Source organism: Nannobrachium achirus (assembly GCF_963921795.1).
Source record: "Nannobrachium achirus genome assembly, chromosome: 2".
Taxonomy (NCBI): domain Eukaryota; kingdom Metazoa; phylum Chordata; class Actinopteri; order Myctophiformes; family Myctophidae; genus Nannobrachium; species Nannobrachium achirus.
This window is the reverse complement of record NC_137811.1, coordinates 11,315,796-11,332,566: the sequence shown is the minus strand read 5'-3', so window position 1 is coordinate 11,332,566 and position 16,771 is coordinate 11,315,796. Positions and strand designations below refer to the sequence as shown.

Sequence of the window (16,771 nt, the reverse complement as noted above, 5' to 3'; positions counted from 1 at the left end):
ATGTTAAAGAGGAGATGTCTTTCTTTGCACTGGACCCACCCACCCAGAGCATGAACAGAACGATGAGACTTTCTTTTCTTTTTTCTTTTTTTTTTAAACAGCTGACTCCTATCAGGGACATGCTGGCCATTGGGAAAAGCGGGACACCTCCCGAACGGCCGGTTCATTCCCGGCCGGTCCAGGCCGGCCATTAGGAAAACAATTAAATGTCGGCCTTAGTTCCATTTTGGGGGCTTAGCGGCCAACAAAGTAAATCATCACTGTCGGGCAGAAACCTCGTATCTCCAAGTTTCAAATTTGTAAATTTTTTCACAAAGCAAAGCTTCATTATTCAAGGCCGTCACACAAAAGTAGTGAAAACAGCAGATCTACAAGCACACAACGCCTCGCGGTGCGAGGCGTTGTGTGCTTGTAGATCGTCTGTTTTCACTAGTTTAAATCATTTTTAAAAAGATAAATACAAAACAAACGGTTTTGGACATACAAGGTGTCCACCCGACAACGACGAAATATAACTCATGTAATTGGCCCACTGGCTTTTGTCACTTGTCATGATCTGAAATGGCAAAGTAGCAGCAGCGCTATAGAGAGATCTCTCTCTCTCTATAGCGCGCAATGAGGGCCTCTCCAACTCTTTTTCCCGGGCTGAATCAGGGGCCCAGCATGTCCCTGACTCCTATTGGCTAAAAATAAAGCCACTTCCAACAAAACACAACACACAGCAACACAACGAGCCTGACGACATGCAGCTGTCACACTGACGGAATGTCACTGATTCAGGTTTCAGCTATGTGAATGCTCTCCGGGGAATCCCTGGAAATGCAACATTCCTATGTATGGTCGGAATACAACTTATACTATGACTACTATGTTAAATCCATTTAGGGCTAGAATTATTGAATGCTTTAACCAGTGAAAAATAGCAGATATACAAGCTCACAGCGCGGCACCGAGTGCCGCGCTGCAAGCTTGTAGATCTGATATTTTTGAAAAAGTCGTGAAAATGTGTGCGAATCTTTGGATATATGCATTTTCAAAGCGAACATTTGTAACTCAAATTTTGCTTCTGGGTGGTCCCTGGAACTAAATATTTTGAGATGGGGGTCCGTGGCCAAATAAATATCAGTTTGGGGGTCCTTCACATGAAAAGGTTTGAGAACCACTGACATAGCAGTCTCTCAAGAACAGACTAACTGAGCTCCAGTTAAGTGAAAAGGACCTTTTCTTTGACGATGGCTGGCCAGATTGCTGACACAGAAACATAGGTTTTTCAAAAAACCTTAGAAGGATTCAAAAGACACTTATAGAATCGGGTCAAAATTCCAATTTCCACAATTTTTCAAAAATAGCAGATCTACAAGCTCGCAGCGCGGCACTCGGTGCTGCGCTGTGAGCTTGTATATCTGTTATTTTTCAATAGTTAAAGCATAAAATAATGATACACAATAATGTGTACCCGTTCTAAAGGGGTTAACACTGCTAATTGTGATAATAAGGTATTTATTTGTATAGCAGTTTCAAAGAAAGCAAGTCATTAAAGTAAAATTAGAGAGTGCAAGTAAAACATAGAACACAGATATGTTTTGTTTTATCTTGGCCTATGGGGACGGTTTGTTGAATTTCAAATAGGTTGCCTTTCAAGAGGGTTTCTGCGTACGAAAATGTGAATGGTGTAATAATCGAGTTATTCAACATTTTGGTTACACACAAATTGAGGGGTTTTGCTTTTTTAGCCATTTTCCCCCTTTCTGTATATAGCTATTCATGGGTTTCTATTTGTCTCAACAATTTAAGAAACAACTGTTTTAATAACAATTACAATAAACAGCATTATGTTTTCATATGCGTATTGCTCAGTCCTGCGTTTGTCCTGCATAAGCAGCAGCACTGTGAAAGATCCCAGGCAATCCCAGACGCAATATGACAATTAATGACCCCATGCGTTCATATTCGGACTCCACCACTGGGAGGCGCTAATGCACCAATATTCCAGGCGGGGGGGACTCCTGTAGCACACTCAGCACAAAAGCAGTCAAAACAGTGTCTGCAGCACAACAAAGACTGGCTTATTGATTGATTGGCTGGCTGACAGTACAGACCCCCAACCCCCACGCCTCAGTATAACCCCCCCCCCTCCCCCTAATTATGGGATGGCCTTGTTTACAGTCACTGGTAGAACACTAACAAATAAAAAGGTCTCCATTGCCTACCTCATACAATCTGCACGGGGGATATTCTCATTCTGTGTCCCCTGTGACCTACTCTTGATTAAATGCTAAATGGACTCTGTATTTACATAGCGCTTTTTTCTAGTCTTTCAACCACTTGAAATGTGCTTTATAATGTACCACACACACACACACACACACACACACACACACACACACACACACACACACACACACACACACACACACACACACACACACACACACACACACACACACACACACACACACACACACACACACACACACACACACAATGGGGAAACATTGTTACACATTACACACGCAGCAACACACATTACATGCTGGACACACACACACACAAATGGGGAAACATTGCTACACATTAGACACGCAGCAACACACATTACATATATAATACATTATTGTATTGGTTAATTCAACGAATAAGCCTGAATTTTAGGCTGCATCGGATGCATATCCAAACTGGTATCAGTATCTCAACAACAAAAAAACAAAAAAATCTAAAATACGACATACAAGTGATTAATATAAGATATATAACAGTGCTTAAGTGGCTACGTGCCTTGCTCAAGCACACTTCCGACAGACACACAGCCAGGAGGAGCCAGTGGTCAAACCTGGAACCTTCCGGACCCCCGCAGCGACCATACGACCTACTAAGACCCCGCCGCCCCTGATGTAGGATTTCCGCGTTCAGCCGGTTGATGTGAAAGCTGACTTGGGGGAAAAGTATGTCGGCTTAAATACCTCGCATGGGAAAGCGGCTTTCAAGAGGACCACGTTTAATCCCTACTTGCTAATTCACTGAAAGAACTAATTTATACTTAATAACAGGCTTTCAAACCGGGGGGGAAAAAAAAGAGACGTTTCTCTGCATACAATAGTGTCAGCTTCAGAGCTGCAATACAAAAAGAAGACATGATATGGCGTAGGGGGGAAATAGCTTGGTTTGACAATGGTTTGAGAGCGGCCAGCCATAAATTGAATGTCCTCTCCTGACAGAGAGGTAATTACAACCTTAACAACAGGATCTGACCCTGCGCTGCCTGCGCGGGAAACAAAACAAATCTACCGCTGTCTGCTCATTCAAGAGCCAGATATACCTTCAGTATATTTGGCTTATAAGCAGGGACGTGCTGGCCATTGGGAAAAGCAGGACAACTCCCGAACGTCCGGTTCATTCCCAGCCGGTCCAGGCCGGCCATTAGGAAAAAAAATACAAATAAAATGTCGGCCTTAGTTCCATTTTGGGGGCTGGGCGGCCAACAAAGTAAATCGTCACTGTCGGGTAGAAACCTCGTATCTCCAAGTTTCAAATTTGTATTTTTTTTTTCGCAAAGCAAAGCCCTGCTTCATCATACAAGGCCGTCGCACAAAAGTAGTGAAAACAGCAGATCTACAAGCACACAGTTGCGAGGCGTTGTGTGCTTGTAGATCTCGGCTGTAGATCGGCTGTTTCCACGTTGCTGTTTTCAAGTTGTGAAAATGTGTTCAAATCTTTGAATATATGTATTTTTAAAGCAAACGTTTGTAACTAAAATTTTTCTTCTGGTGTGGTCCCTGGAACTAGATATTTTGAGATGGGGGTCCGTGGCCAAATAAATATCAGTTTGGGGGTCCTTCACATGAAAACGTTCGAGAACCACTGACATAGTAGTCTCTCAAGAACAGACTAAGTGAGCTCCAGTTAAGTGAAAAGGACCTTTTCTTTGACGATGGCTAGCCAGATTGCTGACATAGAAACATAGGTTTTTCAAAAAAACCTTAGAAGGATTCAAAAGACACTTATAGAATCGGGTCAAAATTCTAATTTTCAAAATAGCAGATCTACAAGCTTGCAGCGCGGCACTCGGTGCTGCGCTGTGAGCTTGTGTATCTGCTATTTTTCAATAGTTAAAGCATAAAATAATGATACACAATAATGTGTACCCGTTCTAAATGGGTTAACATACTCTACCATACAGATGTCTCTGCTGTCGGGCCGAAACCTCCTAACTCCAAAATGTTCATTTTCGGGAAAAATTTGCTCAAGTGGAGTTAGGAGGTTTTGACCAAAGGGCTTTTTTAATACTTTTCATTGGTTCAATATTATTTTAACCAACACACAGACGTAAAGGGTGTTCAATAGCACAGATTTATAAAAAAGAAAAAAAAAAGAGAGAGGGCCAATCGGGTAGAGTTAGCTGGTTTGGCAAAAATGGAGTTAAGAGGTTTTGGCCAGACAGTGACAGTTAATTATATTGTGTCAACATACTTTGCCATACAGATCTACTAGTTGTATTTGTATTAGCATTAAACAAAACAGTGTGTAGCTTTCAAATGGATTAAGGCTCCGTTTGTACAGGGAACAGATATGCATGGCGAGAGCTACAGTATATTATAGTACGTTCAATACAGCTGCCTGCACTGCAGTTGTAACTGTAGCGTCTGAGCGAGAGGAAACACTCACGGAAACACTATGAATAAAGGAGAGTAAGATGGAGAGGAGGGGGTCCAGGAAACCAACATTCTGGAAAGAGGAAATGGAGAAGGGGGAGAGGGAGAGAGGGAGAGAAAGGGAGAGAGAGGTAAGGGAGAGAGAGATAAGAGAACGGGAGATAGGAAACAATGGCTGTGACTCAGCATCTTTATCGCCCGCTCTCTACCTTGTAGTGCACGCACACACACACGCACGCACACACACACGCACACACACACACACGCACGCACGCACACATTCACCGCTTGTTTATGTCCACATTATTTCCACAGGGGAAATCTCCCTCCTTAGTTCCCAGTGAAGCTTCATTTATACTGCAGAGTACAATAGTGTTGCTCATCAAAACACATAATAATAGAAGATAATATATACAAGCTCAACAAGCACACAAGAACGTGGTTAACTACCTGTCTGTCTTCATTCCGTGTTCAGTATCACCGGTAATTAAAAAAGATCGTTATGCAAACAACAAGTAGACCTGGTGGTTTCGACACGGGAGTATTGTCAATAAAGATGCCGACGCCAAATCCAGTTTTAGGTCAACAGATGTGTGCATGTGTGTTTTCCAATGTTAAAACAACAAGCAGGGTTCATGTCTACACCTGTGGTCTGCAGCCACCTTCCCTGCGCGCGCACACAGACACACACACACACACACACACACACACACGCGCGCACGCGCACACACGCACACAGCTAGTTAACTTGATCCGTTCATAGGTGACATCATTTCACCCAAAACACAAAACATCACACAACAGAAGAGCTGACACTTATGTATTCACACAAAAACCTGTTGTACTTGAATGCGCGCGCACGTGTGTGTGTGTGTGTGTGTGTGTGTGTGTGTGTGTGTGAGAGTGTGCGTGCATGCGCGCACGTGTCTGTGGTGTCAGAGAGTATGTATAATAACACATCAAAACCCAGATTTAGTTTCAGTGTAGGATTGTCAGGTATCATTAATTGCGACCGAAGGTCACAGTTTAGTATGAGAAACGGTTATGCACGTGTGCGCCTTTTTACGGTCTATGGGCTTTCCGCTCTGACATCACTGTGATGTCAGGGGAACCACACTAACAGAATCCCTTTTATGCCCATATATATATAGAGATCCCTGATGTCATTAATATTAAGCTCGATCTAAACAGGACTTCATATGGGAATGCCCATAAATGGAGGAAGACAGCTCATATCTGTGTGGCTGGTTCTACAGACAGGGATCTCTATACATGGGCATGGAAAGTGATTGTATGCATGATGTCAGATGTCATATATAGCAAACAAATATCCAATAGTGCATGACATTGCCTTTGCCACACAACCAAGTATAAATTAATGGAAAAGGACCAAACTAATTGTCTATCACAACCCTACACTCAACTTTATTGGGATCCCAATACCCCAAATCTATTTGACTAAAAATAACAACCATTCATCTTTTGAGGACAAGGACAGTGGATAGTGTTGTTTAATAACTATTTCTCATATTCTACTCCAGTGGTTCTCAACATTTTCAGGCTGCAACCCCCAAAATAGTCATATTTGAACTGGGGTGGGGACCCCCTCACCTGACGAGCACTAAGAGTTGAGGCATTACATTATGTATATCGCCTCGCCGTTGTGAGCATGTAGATCGGCTATTTTCACAATTTCTGTCTCTAATATTTGTCAATTTGACAATTTCTGCCTCTAATGTTTGACAATTTGAACATTAAGTTAATCATCTGGGGACCCCCCAAAATAATTTGGGGACCCCCCTGGGGGTCCCGACCCACAGGTTGAGAACCACTGTTCTACTCTACTTGTTGGGACATTTGGCCCTCACATGTACTGTATAGTAACACAAGTACATACGCGCACACACACACACACACACACACACACACACACACACACACACACACACACACACACACACACACACACACACACACACACACACACACACACACACACACACACACACACACACACACACACACACACACACACACACACACACACACACACACACACACACACACACAACTGCTCAGTGGAGAAACTCAATTAGATGCCGAGCCATTCATTCTTTGGTGGTGTTGTTTATTTGGGGGGGTTGCTATGCGACCAGAGGGGTCCGGGGGGAGAAACAGAATGGGCGTTCTGATCCGCCAGAACTCACATCTACAACGCTGTATGAATGCTGTAAGTCTGGACCAAAGACACCTCTGTTCCCTTCTAGACTTCACTGTTTAAGTATATCATCAGAAACCTTGCATCTTCAAGTTTCAAAAAAGTTTTTTTTCTCTCCGTAAAGTAAAGCCATGCTTCACTATACAACTGTCACACGAAACTAGTGAAAATAGCAGATTTACCAGTGTGCTTGTAGACTGGCGATTTTCACTATTTTAAAATGATGAATACAAAACGAACAGTTTTGGACATGCAAGGTTTCCACCCGATAACGACGATATCATCAATGTCAGGTGGACACCTTTTATGTTAACTTTTTAGGAAACGGGGGGAAAAAAATGTGTTCCACTGGATCCAATGTAGCTATTATTTAGACACAATTTATTGTACATATTTTCAATTGCAGTGGTTAAATATATAAAACCCAGTCAGACTAAAACTACATTTATTTTAAAAATATTTCAATATAAGTTCACAACGTGTCGCATCGCCACACATTGTGACCGCCTTATAGATCAGCATTTTTATGCAAGTTTTACATTATACTTCACTGTCGTACAACAAAGTAAGGCATTAATGTACAAAACAACATACAAAGTTGAACTATGGAGATACAAGCTTTCTACCCGACAGCGACAAAATGTGAAGTGGAAACTGTACTAGAATAGAACAAAAAGAACCTCATTGTCCACATGTAGAAATGTGACTTCACCATGACAGATCCAAGTCAAGATATCACATATAAACAAGCAGAAGAGAAAGCTTGAAATCCAAACATGCCAAGGGGCAATTGTTGGTAAGATTGTTTTGTTGTTGAAGAAATGGAATTTTAATTTAAGTTCCACTATGCAACTGTTTAACTATATCACATTACTGAATGTCCTATACAAATAAAAGTTGCATTCATAAGCAACAACACCCTAGCCTGGAATCCTGACGGATTCGCTATTCGTTTGTCTTTTTCTCACTTAGCTACTCAGTTTGCAGTGGTGTAAAATAACATTGTACATTTACATTTACTTAGGTACTGTACTGTACAATTCTGAGCTATTTGTACTTTACTTGAGTATTTCCATTTCCAATTTCCAATACTTTTACGTTTTACGATGCAACACATTATGAGCTTGTAGATCAGCTATTTTCAAATCATCTTATACATATTGAAAACATGAAATGGAAGATTTCTGCTTCATGAGTACATTTACTTTTGGTACTTTAAGTACATTTTGATGCCGATACTTTTGTACTTTTACTCAAGTACATTTTACATTTTGGACTTTCACTTCAGCAGAGTATTTCTACACTGCAGTATTGATACTTTTACTTAAAGGGGCACTCCACCACTTTTCAACCTATCTTCATATAATAGGTCCTCACTAATGTTCATGATAAAATATCACAATTTTTTTCTACTCAGTTTGGGTCTCATAGGAGAGCTGTGGGTGGGTCAAATCCTTCTACCGGTGACATCATCAATGGGAAATGCAAGCTAATAGAAACGGCAGGCTTTCTATTCCTGAAAAAGTTGCAATGTTAAAGTGGAAGCCATTGTTCTCGTGATAATAAAAATCTAAATATTATTTTTCAAAAATATTATTTAATTTTTTTTTGTCAAACGATGATGTCACCGGTAGAAGGATTTGACAGCTCTCCTATGAGACCCAGACTGAATAGAAATTGTGCTATTTTATTATGAACATTAGTGAGGACCTATTATGAAGACAGGTTGAAAAGTGGTGAACTACTCCTTTAAGTAAAACATTTGAGTACTTTCTCCACCACTGTCAGTTTGGCCAGGGTCCTATTTGACTCGTATTTCTATTGCGTAGGCAAGTCAGGAAGTAACTTACAGTTTTACATGGCGGAGCGTTTTCTCCCGTTTGTGCACAGCGATAGGAGGCTTTCCAGACCAGGGGTCTTCAATGTTTTCAGGCCAAAGACCCCTTGGTTGAGAAAGAGATGAAGCAGGGACCCCCACAACTTTTTTTATGGATTCCATAAAGTTTCATTCTTTGATAGCAAATCCTGAGAACACAAATTGACATGAATCCAAAATACAATGATTATTGCATCATTGTATTTTGGATTCATGTCAATTTGTGTTTTCAGATATGTATTTAACCACTTGAACCGGCAATACTTAACTTGACATTTCAATCTGTACTTAGTCTGCTCTTTTTCCCCTCTACGCCAAACGTCTTTGCCGAAAACAGCCTAGGATTCAAGTGGTTAATATAAAAAAGGAGAAAAAAGTTTCTATCCAACAAACATTTGGAGGACCCCCTGTAGTAACTCTGAGGACCCCCTGTTGAAGACTCTTTTTCTATACTGAACAACGATGAATGTAGCAATCAGTCTGGATCGCGTGGCCAGACTGTTGACTCTAGTGATTTGGAAAAGCTCCCGCCATACAGTCTGGGGAGACGAAGGTCTAATGATGAGTACCCGGTTAAAGCGGAAGTGAAGCCTCCTCCCCACTTCCGTTTCGTTTTTAACAACGCGCACATTTATCCTAATATAAATAAAAATCATCTAAGCATGACATTTTAAAATAGGTTTTCATGAACGGAAATGCCACCTTCCATTACTCGCCGTTCAGGAGTTCCAGACTCTATATACCATTCGGAGATTGTGGAATAGTTGTCTGGCTACGCGAGACTAGGATCGCCAGGTTACCTACGCCCACCCTGCTCTCACTGCTAGAGGCTTTACTTTTTTAATTCCAAGGACCCCATAACTCTGTACAAATGGAACCCGCAAGGTCCAACTAATACAGTACAGTACAGAGTAGGGATGCACCGATATATCGGCCACACCATCATTATTGGCCGATAATTGCCGTTAGCGGTCAATATCGGTATCGGCAAATAAAGCTGACATTAAAGTAGAAATAAGCAGTTTTCTGCTGACATAAGCAGGAATCATGCAATTGCTTATTTAAAAATAATATTTAAGTTTTATTTTATTCAGGCGGCCAACAATGCTTCCTAAAGAAATGTTGTGTGTGTGACTCTTCCTGGGGCTACAATCTGCCTCCAAAACTATTATTTTTATCTGTGAGAAGTTCTGTCATTGGTCGATTAAACTGGGTGCCCATCCAAAATAACAGACCAATCAGGACCGCCTCTTGTTCTTGTTTGGTTGACCTGTCTGTCAATCCTTTTAGCCCCGGTCCGCTGGTTCATGCACCAATGAGCTGCTAATGCTATTTAAATGGTATTTGCTGCCTACCGAGCTGTATTTTGGACAGTTATCTCTTATAATGAAGATGTATTTGTTTCCCTTGCACAAAAGGGGGAAATTATAACGTCCAAATTGTTATTTTAAAAATCGGTATCGGTATAGAGAGAGAGAGAGAGAGAGAGAGAGAGAGAGAGAGAGAGAGAGAGAGAGAGAGAGAGATAGATGTTTGCAATTCATTCCTTCTGCCTACTACACCGTCAAGTTATCAGTGTCAATTTAACATCATTGATTTACTGCCTGAAGTGCATACAAAACATCATCATAAAACATTGTTCTATCGTCCAAGTATCATTGCAGGAACTTTACTTGGCCCAAACAAACAATACTACAATACCCAGAAAGCCCTCCCAGTGTACTCTGGCTCAAACATATACAACAAGAACAGTTTCCACATCCACCACCAGACCACAGACCATTAGAACACATAACATTTTGCCTGGAAACAGGTGAAGTTGACTGATAAGATATGAGGTTGGCAATGTTCCTTCAAGATGTTTTCTCTCGCAGCAAATCTATTTAGCCTCATCTCAAGCCAAGACATGTGGCCTCTATGTCAACTCACTGCCGGTGGGGGGCAGTGGCTTGACAATAGCAGATGTACAAGCTTATAGCGTGGCACCGAGTGCCGCACTATGATCTTATAGATCTGCGGTTTCAGCGTAACTGTTACACTTGTTGCATCGAGGGCAGCCATTATTGTTTTGAAAATGCCACGGCATGTATTCTACATCACCAGCTACACATGGACCAATCAGGGGAAGCTTTTCACTTGTTGTGCGGACAGCAGTTGAAACGCAGTCACTGATTGGCCCCGATCATTTTCTGATTTCTCATACTCGGTGCCTATAGGCCGAAGTGCAGACCTGATACTGGGGAAGGAATGAGCGCAGTACCAGGGCTGGCTTGCCAGGCCAATCAGTGCTGAACGGCCCACTGGAGGAGTGTTGTGGTTAAGGGTCGAAACACTCCAAGAAGGTTGCGGACCACCTGATGACCTCTCTTCCAGGACAAGGCTATACCCATTAGAAATGGATTAGAATTTGCATCTTTGGGGGCACGGTGGCGCAGTCAGTAGTGCTGTCGCCTCACAGCTAGAAGGTCCTGGGTTCGATTCCCGCCGGGGACACTGTGGGTGCTGGGGGCGTGTTCCCTCCTCCGCGTCATCAGTGCCCACACCCTAGGTGGGGTTGGCAAAAGGGCCTTTCTGTGTGGAGTTTGCATGTTCTCCCCGTGTATCCTAGGGTAGATACCCTCACAAAAACATGCAGTAATCCTGGTCTCTATAAAGCCTCCCCCTGGCCAGCCGGGGCGCCTGATGGAGGGGAATGGAACTGGTTGGAATAACGTGTTCCTTCCACGCGCTACGTCCAACCGGGGAAGCTCCCCCTGTCAGGTGATAAGAAGCGGCCTGCTCACTCCTCATGCATTGAAGGAAGCATGAGCTCAGTTCGGGGCCCTCCCCAGGTTGGCAGAGGGAGAGTAGAGCCCAGGATCACAGCTTAGGCAATTGGCACCGGGTGAAAAAATGGGTTACAAAAATCGTGGGATAAAAAATTTAAGAAAAAAAAAGAATTTGCATCTTTGATGCATTTATGAACTGAAAGTAAATTTGGATTTGAATAGAATTCAATTTAGTTTTAGTCATATTTTAGTCATCTGAAAAGTTTTAGTTTTTGTCTAGTTTTAGTAGACTAAACCTAACATTTTAGTTGACCAAATCTAAAGTTGATTTAGTTGACCAAAGAATATTTTGGCGGGCCTTTGACGGATTCGTAAATGCAGATTTTAAACTTTGTTGCATGTTGAAAATAGCTGATCTATAAGCTCACAACTGTAGCTCTGCTATTTTCAGAGCGCAACCAAACAATCAAATGACTCGTCTTTTAGTTCTACTGTCCCTAACATTTTAGTCTAGTTTTCATTTTCTGACGAAAGTCTCAGTCATAGCTTGGAATTTATTTTGTTTGTCAGTGAACAAAACGTAGGTGACGTAGGCGTTGTGTGCTTGTAGATCAGCTATTTTCACAAGTTCTGTGCGACGGTCTTGTATGATGAAGCAAGGCTTTGATTTGAAACTTGGAGATACAAGGTTTCTGCACAACAGCGACAAAGTGTTGTAACAACACACAGATCTCTGCTACTGTACTAGTGCGTGCCATGGAGTTGCGTTCAGCCCGGCTTATTTGATCTGCGTCCAGGTCTGGCTATTATCCCCCTGTGTCCTCGGGCCAACACTTGTGATGTGGGTGTGATCGGGAACAGTTCTTTCTATTTTTTTTTAGTGTTTTTGATTTTGCCGATTACCGGTAATTTCAGTTTCGCTACATTCCAGCTGGTTCTTTGGTAGCCTTATGAATAATGCCTTTCATGGCTCCAGCAGTCTGCTAGAGGCCAGGAGTTTACTGTAGTGTGTGTGTGTGTGTGTGTGTGTGTGTGTGCTCTGTGCGTGGATGCTGATATGATGCTTTAATACTCACAATTAATAATACTACTAGCATACTAAATACTTATTGCTATATCAAAACGGTTGCAACAAAAATACATGAATCCTAAAATCATCGCCATAGAGTAACAAAGTCATGAAGTCTCCGCGATATTGTCGGGAGGTGGCTCTGTATGGTTTGTGATCAGTCACTAATATTTTTTTTATTTCTGGTGAAAATGTAACTAATTTGGCAACAGTAACATCAGTTGATTCTTCATATCCATATGAGTCAAACCGCTGAGATCATTTGTTTATGTTTGGAACACAGTTCTTATATGAAGCGATATGAAAAGTCTATGGAAATTCAGAATGGGGGGGAAAAAAACGGGAACCAGGTAGGATGTGTAAATGACGTCAAACTTCGCAGCTCTATAGTGTGTGTGTGTGTGTGTGTGTGTGTGTGTGTGTGTGTGTGTGTGTGTGTGTGTGTGTGTGTGTGTGTGTGTGTGTGTGCGCGCGTGCGTGTGTGTACACTCACCGAGGCGGGGATCAAACCTCCAGGCGGGGATGTGGTCATTCTCTTTGAGGCCGCTGTCGGCGGGCAGGGGCACCGTGATGCTGATTGGCTCGTTCACCTGCAGCTCCGCCCCTTCGCCGGCCAATAGGTGAACGGAGATGGCCGCCACGGGCGTCAGCTCAAACCTCTTCTCTGGAGCGAGATCGGAGAAGAGATGGACGATTAGTGTCGTTTTGATTTCACGTTTTTAATGTTCTGGAACAGTGGTTCTCAAAGTGGGATCCAGGGACTCTCAGGGTTCCTTGATGGACCCTTAGGGCGCTTTTCCACCGGCAAATAACTGGTTTGGGTTATTTCTCCTGCCTATGGAATGAACCAGAGGTGTGCTTTTCCACCGAGAACCGAGTTGGTTCCGAACCGTAAAAGTTGGCTCGGAACGGGAACCACAAAATCCTGTTTTTTTTTTTTCTTTCTTTTTTTTTTTCAGTGAACCACCATCTGAACTGGGGGACAATGGCTCTGGTTCAATCTGGTGGAAACGCAAGCCGGTTCTCAAGAACGAACCAAAGTTCCACGAAAGTTGAACGGCACTGGTTCTGGAACCAAGGTTCTTTTGGTGGAAAAGGCCCCTTACAAGTCTTTAACTCTCAGTGTACAAATGGAACCAAATGGAACCTTACAGGTCATCACGTTTAACTCAATTCATTGACTGCTTTCATTAAAGAAATCTGCAACTCAAGACCTAGTCACTTTAACCCAGAAGTCACCATTTCTGGGCCCATCGTTGTATTGTCATACATAGTCAAATTGTGTCAAAAATAGCCAAAATTGCAGATCTACAAGTTCACAGTTATGGCTGATGCTCCCATGTACAAGAAATAGGAGAAATGTACAATGATCTTCAATTCCTCGATCAACCATCAATCAACCAATAGTTAAAGGGGGTGACCGTGTTACGTGATCTTCCATCTCTCCAGCAGTAAACAGAAAATAACGTCAGTTCAGGATACCAATTAGATCCAATCAGAGGAGAGAACTAACACAGAATAAGTTCCAAATTGGAACTGGAACACTAATTACTTATTTACTTTCTGTGGAGTTCTCTCTCTCTGATTGGATTTAACCCATTCAGAACTGTACACATATTGTGTATCATTATTTTATGCTTTAACTATTGAAAAATAGCAGATATACAAGCTCACAGCGCCGCGCGCTGCGAGCTTGTAGATCTGCTATTTTTGAAAAATCGCGGCACTCGTTGCCGCGCTGTGAGCTTGTATATCTGCTATTTTTAACTGATTAAAGCATTCAATAATGCTAGGCCTAAATGGGTTAATTAATCAAAAACAAAAATCACTTACACCTCCTTTAAAGAGAACAAGGGTCAGACACGTCCCTGTGATTCCTACAGATGTCACGCAAGAGGAAAAGTGTCCCAGCTGCAGGGGACCAGAGGAGAGTGACTAGTGGGACGCCTTTTGTACGACGGAGGAAGAGTTGACAGGGCGAGGATGAAAGAAAAGCAGAAAGGAAGGAACCCAAGAGGGGGAGAAAAGAAAAGAAGGAAGCGGGAACGGGAGTGAAAACACCCCGACGAGGTTAGAGAGGGTTGGAAAAGCGCTCACCACACGTTGAGAACGAGACACAAATGGGGCCGGATGGGACGAGACAAGACTATTCAACATTAAAGAGAAACGCATCCAACAGCTCAATGCAAAAACTAGATTTGATTTCTTAGGCACATTTATAAAGTGACAATATACTGTTGTTCCCTATTGAGCTTGGCACATTTCCTGCAGCCCAGATCACACATGTCACCCGTGTCTTCTTATTTTTTCTCTCAAAAAGCTCCAGCAATGTAGTGCATTAGAAACTACATTGCAGTGCACACCATGGGGGGATCACTGCTTGCCTCCTGTGAATTGTTTTATTTTTTATATTTTTTGTTTATTTTCTGTTTATTTCGTTGCTGAGTGAGGTCAGCAGACAAAGTGACGTTAGTGAGATGAAAAAAAGAATGGGTGAAAAGTGCCAGTCTCAACAGGTAACAACGGTAGATATTTCCAATACCAAATTGTCAAAGACCAGTAAGACTCCCTAATCGGGAGAAAAGCGACCGCTCTGCCGCATACAAAACTTTAGAAGGCAATCGTAGCCAGTTTCCAAAAATGTGTTTTGCAAAAATCGGCCTGATGGTGGCGCTAGAAGAGGGGCATGTGAGAAATGAGGGACATAAGAGAGAGGCAAGCATTGTCAAAATAGCCAATCTACAAGCTCACAACGCGTTGCGGTCCGGCTGTTTTCACAATATTTATCTGTGGAACCGAGTCAAACTAAAATGTAATGGCTAAAAAAGATGCTCATCAGGGTGGGCGAGTCCCCAATTCAAATGGGATTCTTTTTGGGGGGTCGTGGCCAGAAAAGTTTGGGAACCCTCGGTCTAGAGGAGTAACTGCAGCTCCCTATGAAAAACAGAAGTACAGTCGTGGCTAAAACTGTTGGCACCCTTGCATTTGTAAAACTGAAAAAAAACAAAAAGAATCTTCCAGAAGCTTGGCAAATGAAAACATATTTTGAATCAACATACAGTATTTGGTTTGCAGAGGAACACAACATAAGACTAGAATAAATACAGAATCCTAGCTCTTTCTACGCAGAAACTTGCATACATACTTAAATAGAATGTAATTGAATTTCAAGCAGGCTATTGACCTGGAACTCACATGTGGCGAGTCCAAGTTGACTTTAATTGCGACCGTAGGTTGCAGTTTAGTATCAAAACCTCCACCGGCCGTCCGTCGGTCGGTCGGTCGGTCACACGTCACACCTTTGCCCTGCTCATATCTCCGCATCAGTATGACATCACACTGCCATATATAGAGACATAGCTCCGGTAAGAACTTAACCGAGATGCCTTGAATCGTATGGAAGGCTCTGAAGTCTTGTTGGGAGAACTAGCTGAGTATTGGAGATGGTTGGATGTGATGATAAGCTATAAGCCAACCCTGGCGATAAGGACTGAGTCGAAGAATGCTGCTTTCCTGGCAAGAATTGCCCCTTTATACTGTAGGGCTCGTTTGTGTATTGTATGACATCACGCCACATCATCGGCTGAGGACTGTGTGATGTCATCATATCTCCATATATGGAGACATAAGTTGTTCATGCCCAAATATGGGCTGGTGAGGTCAGACTTAGTGTGATGCGTAGGGCTCGTTTGTGTATTGTATGACATCACGCCACATCATCGGCTGAGGACTGTGATGTCATCATATCTCCATATATGGAGACATAAGTTGTTCATGCCCAAATATGGGCTGGTGAGGTCAGACTTATTGTGATGCGTAGGTTATCTCCATATATGGAGATTCAACTTCAATGAGTAACCATGGCAAACTGTCAACTGCCCGTATGTCTTGAGCGCAATTGAGAGCCTTCGTTACAGCCGCCCCAGATTTCCTTTGGAAATCTATACAATATCGAGAAGGCTCGAAAGGGTCTTTCAGTCGAACAGGGCAGGAAGACTGATTAACTACTCGACATGATGGACGCCAAAGGACTTCCCCATTTCTTCATGACTTGGAGTTCAGCTGACGTGCAGTGGAACCTGCTCCAACAGACACTACTGCAGTCTGATGGCATGTCAGCAGCTATGTCTCTATATATATATGGAGTTATATGTTGTTCGTGTCCAAATATGGGGCTTGTGAGGTCAGACT

The 16,771-nt window shown here is 42.6% G+C and overlaps 1 protein-coding gene across 2 annotated transcripts in view; it reads right to left on the bottom strand.

Moving 5' to 3' along the window:
- fam171a1 (family with sequence similarity 171 member A1) overlaps nt 1–16,771 on the bottom strand; it is a 293,547-nt gene that overhangs the window by 215,060 nt on the left and 61,716 nt on the right. For both annotated transcript variants that reach the window (XR_013962944.1, XM_080746672.1), the window contains exon 5: nt 13,074–13,244. Coding sequence is in view for 1 of the 2 variants with exons in the window: in XM_080746672.1 (XP_080602798.1) it covers nt 13,074–13,244 (171 nt within the window). In the remaining variant the exon portion in view is untranslated. The remainder of the gene's footprint in view (nt 1–13,073; nt 13,245–16,771) is intronic.